The sequence below is a fragment of the Camellia sinensis genome, chromosome 4 (genome assembly GCF_055761805.1).
Source record: "Camellia sinensis isolate YWXY chromosome 4, ASM5576180v1, whole genome shotgun sequence".
Classification (NCBI taxonomy): Eukaryota; Viridiplantae; Streptophyta; class Magnoliopsida; order Ericales; family Theaceae; genus Camellia; species Camellia sinensis.
Genome location: NC_138964.1, coordinates 215,078,685 through 215,090,373, shown reverse-complemented (window position 1 = coordinate 215,090,373; position 11,689 = coordinate 215,078,685). Strand labels below are relative to the sequence as shown.

Sequence of the window (11,689 nt, the reverse complement as noted above, 5' to 3'; positions counted from 1 at the left end):
TGTTAATTTTTATATATTCAAAAAAATTATTTTTTGAATTTTTTTATGTGCTTTAATATAATTTTGAGTTGTATGTTTGGTTATGAGTTGTAAATTTTTATATCAAATATCAAATATCACATTAAAAATTCCCTACTCATTTTAAAACTATTTTCAAAACAATTTCACCAAACAAATTTTTCAAACTCAAATTATAATTTCAAAACTCACAAACTCAAAATACAACTCATACTATTATAGTTACAAAATTCTACCAAACACAATCTAATTTTTTTTTTCCCTTGTCGTTTCATTCTGCCCCCCTCTTATTATCACCACTAACTAACTACATCTGCAACTATTGTCATCGGTGACCTCCCTTAACAGTTATTTCCACCTATTACACTTCATTGATGTCAACTAGTTTTAGTTATTACTGGCCGAAAATCACCTTTAGCCACTATTTTTGGCGACCGATCACCAACTTCGACTGTTATCGATCAGCTTTAACTATTATTTATACTCACCATCAATTGCTTTTGGCTATCATCAACCCACCTTTGATTGCTTGCCACTCATTTTATTAGTTTTTAAAACAAAATTTTTAAACATATGTACTTTTATATTTATAAAAAAATAAACATAAATATATTTTTTTAACAAAAATTAAGAAATTATAGACTTTACCAAACAATACCTTGAAGTTTAGATATTTTAGTATGAATTGAAAATATTAAAGGTTAATTATATCATAATAATATAATTATTAATAAGTATCACTTTAATTTATTATTATAATTATATTAAAAAGATGAAATTATTATTTTAATCTGAACTAAGGGAGGTAAGCGTAATTTATATTAAAAATAAAATAAAAAGTTGTTGGAGAAACCAAAACTAGAAGAAAGATTTCGCGAAAGAGGAGCATCAGCCAGGAAGGCAGAGAGAGAGAGAGAGAGAGAGAGAGAGAGAGAGTGAGTGTAACCCTATCTACTCTGTAGGACCCTTGTGCATTTTCGGTTTCGGAGAAGAAATGCAAATCATAGCTTGCAATTCCAGTAACCCTCTTCTCCAACCTCCTCAACGAACTCAGGTCCCACCAAAAACAACACACTTGTGTGGTCGTCGCGAGCTATGTTTCGATGGCATCTCCTCCGTCTGTTCTTCCTCCGAACCTCGTCATCCCGATTCCCCAGACGACAACTTCGACCTTTCTCCTCATTCCGCTTCCACTCCAAGGTAAATTCCATTACTTGAACTCAATGATTCGTCCTTGTTATGTTCTGCGACTACAAATCTCCTAAATTCATTGTCCATGTGTTTGTGTGTAGCGAATTATAAGTGTTTATTGGTTATTAGTTCAGAAATTTTTGCTGATTGTGGAAAATTTTGTGTAATTTGTGAGGGTGATAATGAGAATGGAGGTGGGTAGTTGAATTGAAGGTTGCGGTTATGGTTTTTGCTGTTAGTAATTGAAGAGGTGTGGTGTCGAGGACGTGCCGTGGGTTCAAGATGTTTCTGTCATGGATTTGAGCCTGGATATCAAACCCACGCTGGGTGTTTGGTTGGGGGATTTGGAAAGGGAAAGAGAAAGGCAGGAGAAATGTAAATAAAATATACTTATATTTTAGCTAATTTCACACACTTTGACCCTTTCTTTTTTCAAATTCCTCCTCAAATCCCCCACCAAACACATGCTTAGAATTTTTTGTTGGCAATGACAGTGGTGAGTGGTCCTGTTGTAGGTGAAATTGAAATTGGTGTGGCAGTTATGGTCTGGTCGCTTTGAGAGCATCTCCAATCTTTAATATTTTTTTTCCATCAAATATTTGTAAAAAATTCTAAATTTATCCTAAAAATCTGTTTTAACCATTTTTGGCGATAGAAAATCATCTTCAATCCTTACTCTTTTTAAAATTTCATCAAGGGTAAATTACATTGATCTTCCCTGAGGTTATTGACAATTGCAAAAGCCTCCCCTTTGGTTTTTGAAATAACACTAACCTCCCATTTGCTTTCCTGAATTGTGGCTGTTTCCCCCTTCTCCATAACAACTGTCACTAATGTCAACAAAAAAAATGCTGAATTCATCAGTTAAAATTTTAATACTAGAGAGCGCCACGTATCAATCAAGACCCAAGTGCCATATACAATACTATATATGTAGACAATACCAAATAGCAGATATCAGTTTTCTAGTGTTGAAGGTGACAATGGTTCATTAGTTCAAGTAAGATAAAAAAATAAAAACAGAGATGCTGAAGTAAATAAATTCTATAATTCAGGATTAATATGAACAAAAAAATATATACAAACATTAGTTGTTAGTTGGCAACTTGGCAGATTTTGCAGTTTGAACTGATTGCCAGAAGATAACCATGGTGTTCAAGGCAAGTAACAAGATTTTAAACAAAAATAGATATCTTATTTAAGAACAAAAATTTGCTGGAAAAATTCATAGATAAGTCAAGGCATCAGTGACTGTTGTGCGTGATTCATGTGTATTTTTGTTTGCTGTTCAACTGTTTGATGAACCACTTAGCAGCAATACATTTACATGGTAAATAAGAGGGGTTGGGGAAGGCTATGTACATGTTATAGAGGGGAGAGTGGAGGGAGAGAGAGAGCAACAACCAAACTGATTTTATTTTTTTTCCCCCCTATTTTGTGTTGCACTACAAAACCCAATTAAATTTAAGAAAGAAATTGTGTTGGCAATTTCTTCTCTTTTATAGTTAAAAAATTGGGCAAATTACATATACCTCCCTTGAGGTTTGGCTAAATTACAGATACCCCTCTGAGGTTTCGGAAATTACATCTCGCCCCATAAGGTTTGTATTTTCATAACAATTTGCCCCCTGAGGTTTAAATTTCATAACAAATTACCTCCTAATTTGTTATGCAAATATAGCATTCAGGGGGGAATTTGTAATTTCTCAAACCTCAGGGGGTATTTGTAATTTAGCCAAACCTCGAGGGGGTATATGTAATTTGCCCTAAATAATTTGTCAATGGATGCATGATTAGACTCTGAATGGAGTTTGTGGATGGTGATATTAATGGAGAGGGAAAAGAGAAGTGATGCGGATTTAACTAATTTTGTGATTTTTGTAGCCAAGGAGGCTTGGTGTGGTGGTGGTGGAGTTTGGATAGTGAAGTTGCAGAATGTCAAGGGGGGAGAGAGGGAGAGATGGGTCTCTTGATTAAAAAATGAAAAAAAAATAGTGAAAGGAAGTGAGAATACTATTGTTTTTATTTTATTTTGAGGTGCCTTTATTATGAGGGTCAAAAACGTAAAATTATATTGCTCAATAACATTGTTAGGTCTATAAGTCTAATAGGGGAGGTTAGTGTCATTTAATAACTTGAAGGGAGGTTTATGTTATTATGAGAAATCTCAGGGGAGGTCTGTGTAATTTACCCTTCTATCAAATATTGAGTAAAAATATGACGTTTGGAAATTGGTGCATCCTTGATTTGGTGAAACAACCGTCTCTCCTTTGATTTGATACAGATTTGATGAAATGTTTGGAGCACAATTTTAGCTATTTTCTCACCAAATTTGAATTTGATGAAAATTTGATGAATGATTGGGGATGCTTTTACAAGTGGCTTGGCATTACAGTTATGGGCACTGGCATTTGCTGATGAGTAATGCTATATAAACTAACAAATTGTATAAACTTTTTTTACTTGGTGGGACACCTATCATATCATTATACTGGATCCTATTTTAGTTTTCATAGTTTCTTTATTTATGTGACACATCAATTAGTAAGAAAAAATTTGTAAGATTTATTAGTTTGTATAGTGTTTTCTTTTGCTGATTGTGGAGGTGTGCATTGTCAGCAATGCATCTGAAGGTTGTCATGGTCCTCATGGAGTGGTGGTAATTAGCTTGTGTTTGTGGGTGAATTTGGTGTGCTGTGATGTGATTTTGTTTTCAAATTGTTCACCTGATTTACTGTAAACTTGTATATGTGATATCCTTATCTATCATTTATTTTTTGGTTTCCAAATACTGTAAGCAAATGCAGTCATTGGGCCCTTATTTTGTCAAAAAGCAGAAAAAAGAAAAAGAATCATACTATTTAAGTTCATTTTCTTTATTGTTTCAGAATTTCCTCATTAATCCTTCTAATGCTTATAGGATTGCTTATGATCATAGCAAAGAGTTGATTGAAGTTATAAAGAAAAATTTTCTTTTCACAACACGTCGGACATTTTTCTCAAGTTTATTCATGTACTTGTGTTATCATCCTTCAAGGTACTTACCAGGTTCGCACAATTCAGCTTTGTTTCCTTTTGACCAATTCCTTTTAGGTTTAAATTGTGTAATAAGATTTATTTGTCGATCATGTCTTTTATACACCTTTTGCTTTGCTGGCTATGAATTTGCTGCATCTCATTGACGTTTTACGATGTAGTAGCGTTTCATTTGAATGGCTTGTTACTCATTCCTTGGCCTATGTTTTAAAGTATGGGTCCAACTTTTACATTTGTAACTCAAATTTCATCTTTATTAAACATACTTGTAAATACTTGTCAAAGTTGGTCTTTGTTCACTCTAGCTTCATATTTTTGGGGATCTTTTAGTGCTTATCTACAGTTTGCTTCATTTTACATATATACAGCCCATGCTTTAGGGGATCCATCTGTGACAGTTGAAGAAGTTACACCCTCCGTTTATTCTTCTGGGGCACTCTTCCCTTCCGAGGTTCACCTTCAACTGCACCAGCCAGTTGTTTCTATTTTTCATTCTGGATGGCTCATTTGTCAGTTTCACACTCCTCTCAACTGGATTTTTATGATGAGTCAGTTGATTTGTGTCTACTTGGCAGGAAAGGACTGTGCAACTCTTTGAGAAGAACACTTACTCCGTTGTCAACATCTTTGATGTAACATTGCGTCCTCAACTTAATGTGACGGGTGTGGTTGAGGTAATTTTGTTCCGTGAATATAAGAAATATGTTTGAATACTTTTATGGTGCTAAAAACAAACTGATAAAAGTATTTTTCTCACAATTTCATAAACGTTATTAGACATCTCATGTATGGCATTCTTTGTCGATATTACCATCTTCTCATGCTTATAAGCTTTTGACATGGTTGCAGTATAACATGTCATTGTATGCATAATGGCAGGTCCCTGAAGGAAATGGTTCTGGAGTAGTCTGGGATGGACAAGGTCACATTGTGACAAATTATCACGGTAAGTCAGTTGAAAAATTCAAAGGGCTTTTACATGGATGAAAGATAAATGATGTTATTGACAAGCGCATAGTTTTACTTTGGTTATGCTCAATTAGAAAGAGAGGTGATTCATTATGACGGAGAACCTGCAAATTGTGCTGAATTAAAACATAGCATTTTGTGTGTTACTGTATTTTTTTTGTCTACTTGTTTATTGCAAGGAATTCTACCTTGTGTCTTTGGTTTTTTGGCTGACCCTATTTGGATCTCATCAAGTCCTGTCTTACATCTTTACATGTTTAAATATGTTCTAATGCTGATTACTTCCGAGTTGTTTCTTTGTACACATTTGAAAGTAAAGTTGATTCTCAAATATTTGGAACTATTATGTTGATTTTCAAATGGTTGGGTTCTTGGTGATATGTCTTCATTAATTCTGTAGATAGTGCTAATTAATCATTTTAAATTGCATAATGGGCTATTGAGATTCTGAACAAATCAAATTTGTGTTGATATTGCCCAGTAATTGGCAATTCTCTCTCAAGAAATCCGAGCAGTGGGCAAGTCGTTGCACGAGTCAATATTCTTGCTTCAGAAGGGTGAGAATCACAGTGCCTTTAGCCTCTATTGATAGGTTGAACTGCATAATTGGATGGTCAATCTTCAGTTAAGTAAATAGAATTCTTACTCACATTATTGTTTCACGTCAGTTCCTTATTATGTATAGTTTTTGAAAAGGGTACAGAAGAATTTTGAGGGCAAATTGATTGGTGCAGACCGTGCTAAAGATCTTGCTGTCTTGAAGGTAAATTTTCTTTGAACATTTATATATGCATGGAAGTTCCATGATGGAACTCTGCTAATGATACCTCCAGGTTTTGTTGCTTCTTGTTTAATTCAATATTTTTTTACCCTTTATTATCTCAACCAAGGTGCATTATTCACCTTTTTTACCCTTTGCTTCTTGTACAATTCAATACTTTTTTGTTTTTTTTTTGAGAATAGAAATTACCTTCGTTTTTTTTTCTTCTTTCCAAATCATGAATTGTAAAGATTCAGTTATTATTTATAAAATACATAAAAAAATCTAAACAATTAAATATTAATGATATCTTATAAATATGCAAAGTTTATATATAAATCAATAAACACCTTGTTTTGAATGATAAGCGCATGTTGTAATAGGTAAGATGGCAAGAGATGTTGGTCAAATCCCTGATGTGATCTATGAACTTATCGTACTGATTATGCTATGATTTATGACAATTGATATATTCGTATACTTTTATGAATTAAAGAAAACAAGAATCCCAGATTCACCATATGAGAAGTTAAAAAATTCAAAATTTCAAATCACCAAAATGAGATAAATTTAACACCATGTGTTCAGATATGATATTATACACCCATCACAAGATTCACAATTTCACAAGTTCCAATTCTAACATTTGTATTTTGTGCTAAAATCAAAGTCTATATATACCCTATTTCAAAAAGAGATTATAAATCTATAGTTGTGTCAAAAGGTGGCCATTCAAAAACAAAAGTTAGGAGACAAAACTCAAAAACACGAGAAGTCTTCAATCTTCATTAAAGGGGCCAATAATAAAAGTTCTATGATTCAAATGATTCAAATACTCATCCCAGAGGGTCCAAAATACCCAAATTAACATGCTTTTTCAAGCCTCTCATTTGATGCCTCCAGAACAGAGCAAGTGGATGTTACCATCACTGTCACTTTAGCTGCTGGAGGGGAATTGTTAAGTGACATTCTTGAAATCTTGTTTGCTAAGTAAGTAGGGTGTTTGCGTAGGTGCTATAGTCTTGCCAAACCGTTCAGCTGGAGATGCATTTGTATTTTTGTCTTAGTTCCTTCTTTCATCTTTGTCATGAATGCTGGGTGATTCAACTTTACTGCCTTCATCTTTAAAAGTGCACGTATTTGTGAGTCAATTGTTCATGCCTGTCAAGAGATTTGCGCATCCTCTATTTTTTTAAGCTTGATTAAATGATCAATCCATAGAATTGTGTTTATCATGTAGATGTTGAGGTGATCTTTAAAATTTCTTAAAGGATTTTGTGTTTTGCTGATCCTTTAAGGCTGTATAGTTTTTAAATATTGAGATCTTCTACTCTTTTAATTATAAATAACACAATAGGTGGAAGCCACTGAAGAACTGCTGAGGCCTGTCAAGGTGGGGCAGTCATCTTCTTTAAGAGTTGGCCAACAGTGCTTAGCCATTGGAAATCCATTTGGTTTTGATCACACTCTCACTGTTGGGGTTATCAGTGGACTAAATCGAGACATATTTAGTCAAACGGGAGTCACAATTGGTGGTGGAATTCAGACAGATGCAGCCATCAATCCTGGAAATAGGTATTATTTAGGTCCATTCTTTCTATGCAGAAATCATAATGAACAGGTTTTACTTCCCCTCCTGACATCAAAATTATCTGATTCCAATTTTTTTCCATGCTCTTATATCGGGACTTTTCACCTTATCAGAACAAATGGTTATGATGTTACTTGTGCATTGCCAACTGTATTTTTTTCTTGTTCTCATGGCAGTGGAGGTCCTCTATTGGATTCCAAAGGAAATTTAATTGGAATTAACACAGCAATATTTACTCAAACAGGTAATGTCTTCTCCATCTTTATTGCATTATACGCGTTTTAGAATCTAAACGAAATAATGGAAGTTCCTTAGACCTACGTACTCATCCGAGAGGTGACCTGAAAAGTGCTTGTTGATGCCTATAAAGTCTCCATTTACCTCTGGGGACTCTAAAAAAAAAAACCTCCTCATATGCATTTATGTTTTCTGGCGTGGCAGGGACGTCTGCTGGTGTAGGATTTGCCATCCCATCCTCAACCGTGATAAAGATAGTACCTCAGTTGATTAAATTTGGAAAGGTATGTTCTGTTGCTATTCAATTATGCAGTTCAGATTCCTACTAGTTATTAAGTGTCTAATCTGTGCCTTCTGGTCTTACTTTTCTCTGTAAAATCTTTTGGCTTTAGGAACCACTATCAACATTTCAACAATGATTATTTTGAAAATCATTTTATAGAAATTTGCTCAAGACACAGCATGCTTCTTAATTGTTCCATCAATCAAAAAGAAAATAATTTTACAGTGTGTTCCATCCATGTTAGGTTGTGCGAGCTGGTTTAAATGTGGATTTTGCTCCAGACCTGATTGCAAATCAACTTAATGTTAGAAATGGAGCTCTGGTTCTGCAGGTATGCACCTCCATAATTGTCAATATCTCTGCATCTGGGCTTTACATATCTACAATGTTGCGAAATTGAAATTTGAGAATCTCTTTTTTGCCATGGCATCAGCTATATTTGCCTAAATTTACTTTGTGGTGTTGTAGGTTCCTGGAAATAGTCTTGCAGCCAAAGCTGGGATACTTCCCACTACAAGGGGCTTTGCTGGTAATATTGTGCTTGGGGATATAATTGTCGCGGTGGACAACAAACCTGTGAGTTGTCTCTTGCTCCAACTCTTCTTTTACAATTTATGTGGTGTTTCCACATATTATTAAGTTGCTAGCTTTAGTGTTTGCATATTGATGGACTGAACAATCCTTTAATATACTTGGTGCATCTGTTGAAAGGTCTGGACCAAAATTCTCTGAGCTTTGCATCTATCATACTCTCTCTCTCTCTCTCTCTCTCTCTCTCTCTGGTGACTATCTATGATATTCTATGCTGTCCTCTTGTGTCTGCTTAAATTTATATTCTTGCCATCTAGTAAAGCTAGCTTCTTCAGGGAATTGCTCTGTATGTGTGTGGCAATTTGGTGACTGTTATAGGTGGAAATATAGGCATTTCGTTGCATATTTTAGATTATGAGAAAAGCTTCTGTAATTTGAAAATATTGACTAGAGGACTGTTGGCATTCATTAGATATTTAGTCTTCCAATGTGTTTTATGTAGTACCTGAATTGGGTGTCTTTTTGCTTTCCATATAATTTGTAACTGTTATATTTCATTTGGTGTTTAGGATTTTACTTTTGAAGTTTTGGTCCATCATTAATATCATGCGCATCCTTGTCTTGCACATGGAGAGGCAAATTGACTAAACTAAACAGGGTGTAGAAGCACACACAAATAGTGCACAATATCATCGTACTAAAAGCCCAAGTAGTTAAGAAATGGGCCAATAGTTGAGGACTTTCTGCTTTAGATGCTTTAGCCATCAAGATGGAATCATTTTGCTTTGTCTAAATTTTAGCCCCATTACAAGGTTGTCATGCATTTACTCTCTTAAATTTATTCAGCAATCAATCACTCATTATTGTTCCTTGGTTAAGCAGGTTAGAAGTAAAGCTGAGTTGTACAAAGCATTGGACGACTACAATGTTGGGGATAAAGTCCTCTTGAAGATTCACAGGGGCAACGAGAACTTGGAGCTGCCAATAGTTTTAGAGGAAAAAGGTTCATGACAAAGGGGAGCAATAATTTGACTTGATATGTTAGTTTTAGTTATGATTTATCATAGCTTTCAAAATTTAAAACAGAAAGTGCGAGAGTGCCCTAAATGGGTGATGTAAGAGGTTATTCATGTATTTGTAACCATTTCGTTGTATTTTGATTTTAATAAATATTTTGAAAAAGAACTATAATTGGATCGAGTTAAACTTTGGGCCTGAAAGAAAAGCCCATCTAAAACAGGGGTGCTACCCACAAAAAGTCCAAACTATAATTGGACCGAGTTGACTGTTGGGTCAAAATGGGGATCATTTTATTTGCACCCAAATAATAACTTACTAAAATTTTAATTTTTATTATACCCTAATATAAATTTACTAATAAAGGCAATACACAGTAAACGTTAAAATATATATTTTTCTTTTTATGGTACGCCCAAATCACATTCTTCGTATTTAACTCTTTTCATCTTCTTCTCTAAGTTTTAATTATTTTCTTTTCATCTTTTTCATTTTAAAATTCCGATTCACCTTTTCAAAATTTACTATTATCATTAATATCATTGTTATCAAAAGGGTTTTTTGGGTGGTTTGATGAATTTTCGCAAGCAAAAGTAATCAAGTTATCGTCTAACCATGCATTGGCATTGGGACAAGATGGTAAAGCCATGAGCGGAGCAACCTAGAAAGATGAAGCCATTGTTGCAAACTTCTTCGTTTCTTCACAAAACCTAAACTGAGTAAAAACCTTTTTTTCTTTTTCATCCAGGGAAATTAAATAATACTTGTTTTATAAAACCCTTTCAAAAATCTCTTTTTTTTTTTAAAAAAAAAAAAAAAAACACTTGTCCTTCACCGGTGATGTTCTCTGTATGTGAACAAAAAGAATAACTGTAATGAGAAATCTGTTTAAAGATCTTTGAAAGGGTTTTACAAAATTGTGTAATTTGGAGTTTTTGATTTGTTTATTGTTTGGGTGTATCTTGAAGGATAATTTAAAAAAAACATATGGTGTGTTAAGAGAAAATTATAACTCTAAATAATTTAATAAAGTGTACTAAAAATTAAGTGTACTTAATGAATTTTTGGTGCAAATAGAATTTCTCAAAAAAAGTCCAAACTATAATTGGATCGAGTTGAATGTTGGGACATCTATCTGGGCTCTATACACAGGTGGCAACGTGGGCTTCCAAGCCCATACAATATGTGTTCGGCTTACAAAATGATTCCGCCCTTTCCAAATCACGAAACATGTTTTTTGTTTGGTTATTAAGAAAATAATATAAAGTACGGGACAATTATTTATTTATTTTAATTTTTTTGTCAATTAATATGAGATTATTTACAATATAAAAAAAATTATATCTGAACAATTATAACTTAAAATTTTTAGTTTTAGATATCCCTTTTCCTATATTTTTCATGATTTGTTATCATTGGAAAGAAAATTTATACTCAAATCATTTAGGAGTAATGTTAGAGATCTCAAAAGTTCTGTTAAAATTTTTATCAAATGTCTCACATGGGTATGAGACCCACACCCATATGAAGTTTATTGTATTTTTTTTAATCTCAAAGAAAATCAGTATAATTTACCCTAAAAATAAATATTAATCTATCTATAATTGTACTTACGTGCCTATTCGACTTGAGTTTTGGTCTGTTGAAGCTTGGCTCAAATACTAAACAAGCTTAAAAATTTGGTTTGAGCTCATTTATTTAAGAAACAAGTTAAGATCAAAATTTAAACAAATTTTAAACAAGTCAAATTTGAGTTATCTATAAACAGCTCGGTTCATTTGCATCCATAACAAGACACAAGTGATAAGCATTCTGGCACCTTATTAAGACGTCAAGGATTTTACTCTTGTGATAGATTTTTTATTTTTTTTGGTTATATACTTTATTGTAGTGATATATTTTAATAAAAAAGAATATATACAATTTATTTGGGTCGGCATAAACTTGCTTAATTAATTGGAATGTTTTTAATTAGTGAAATTGCTAGGAGGTCACCTATCAATTTTATGCCTAAATTATTCAAGGAAAATGACTTAGGTGGATTATTAGGCGATTT

General features: G+C 33.4%; 1 protein-coding gene across 2 annotated transcripts; it reads left to right on the top strand.

The window, feature by feature from the left end:
• The first annotated feature begins 858 nt into the window (after positions 1 to 858).
• Positions 859 to 9,822, top strand: DEG8 (Trypsin family protein with PDZ domain-containing protein). Of its 2 annotated transcripts, XM_028224728.2 has the most exons (13): positions 859 to 1,218; positions 4,130 to 4,257; positions 4,614 to 4,696; positions 4,821 to 4,919; positions 5,125 to 5,191; positions 5,696 to 5,771; positions 5,911 to 5,977; positions 7,332 to 7,549; positions 7,742 to 7,809; positions 8,007 to 8,086; positions 8,330 to 8,416; positions 8,554 to 8,661; positions 9,499 to 9,822. In XM_028224728.2, exons 1-13 carry the CDS (start codon positions 1,013 to 1,015, stop codon positions 9,625 to 9,627), a joined length of 1,416 nt encoding a protein of 471 aa, XP_028080529.1. In that variant the 5' UTR covers positions 859 to 1,012; the 3' UTR covers positions 9,628 to 9,822. The 2 variants fall into 2 exon arrangements, with proteins under 2 accessions (XP_028080529.1, XP_028080530.1); XM_028224729.2 differs by lacking the exon at positions 4,130 to 4,257 and having other exon boundaries at positions 880 to 1,218.
• The last annotated feature ends 1,867 nt before the right edge of the window (positions 9,823 to 11,689 follow it).

What these genes read in the sequence shown, in the direction of transcription:
- DEG8 (XM_028224728.2), top strand. Translation starts at nt 1,013, where the DNA reads ATGCAAATCATAGCTTGCAATTCCAGTAACCCTCTTCTCCAACCTCCT. An exon ending in ATGTGACGGGTGTGGTTGAG is followed by an intron (nt 4,920 to 5,124) that starts GTAATTTTGTTC and finishes GCATAATGGCAG; the next exon opens with GTCCCTGAAGGAAATGGTTC. An exon ending in AATATTCTTGCTTCAGAAGG is followed by an intron (nt 5,772 to 5,910) that starts GTGAGAATCACA and finishes GTTTTTGAAAAG; the next exon opens with GGTACAGAAGAATTTTGAGG.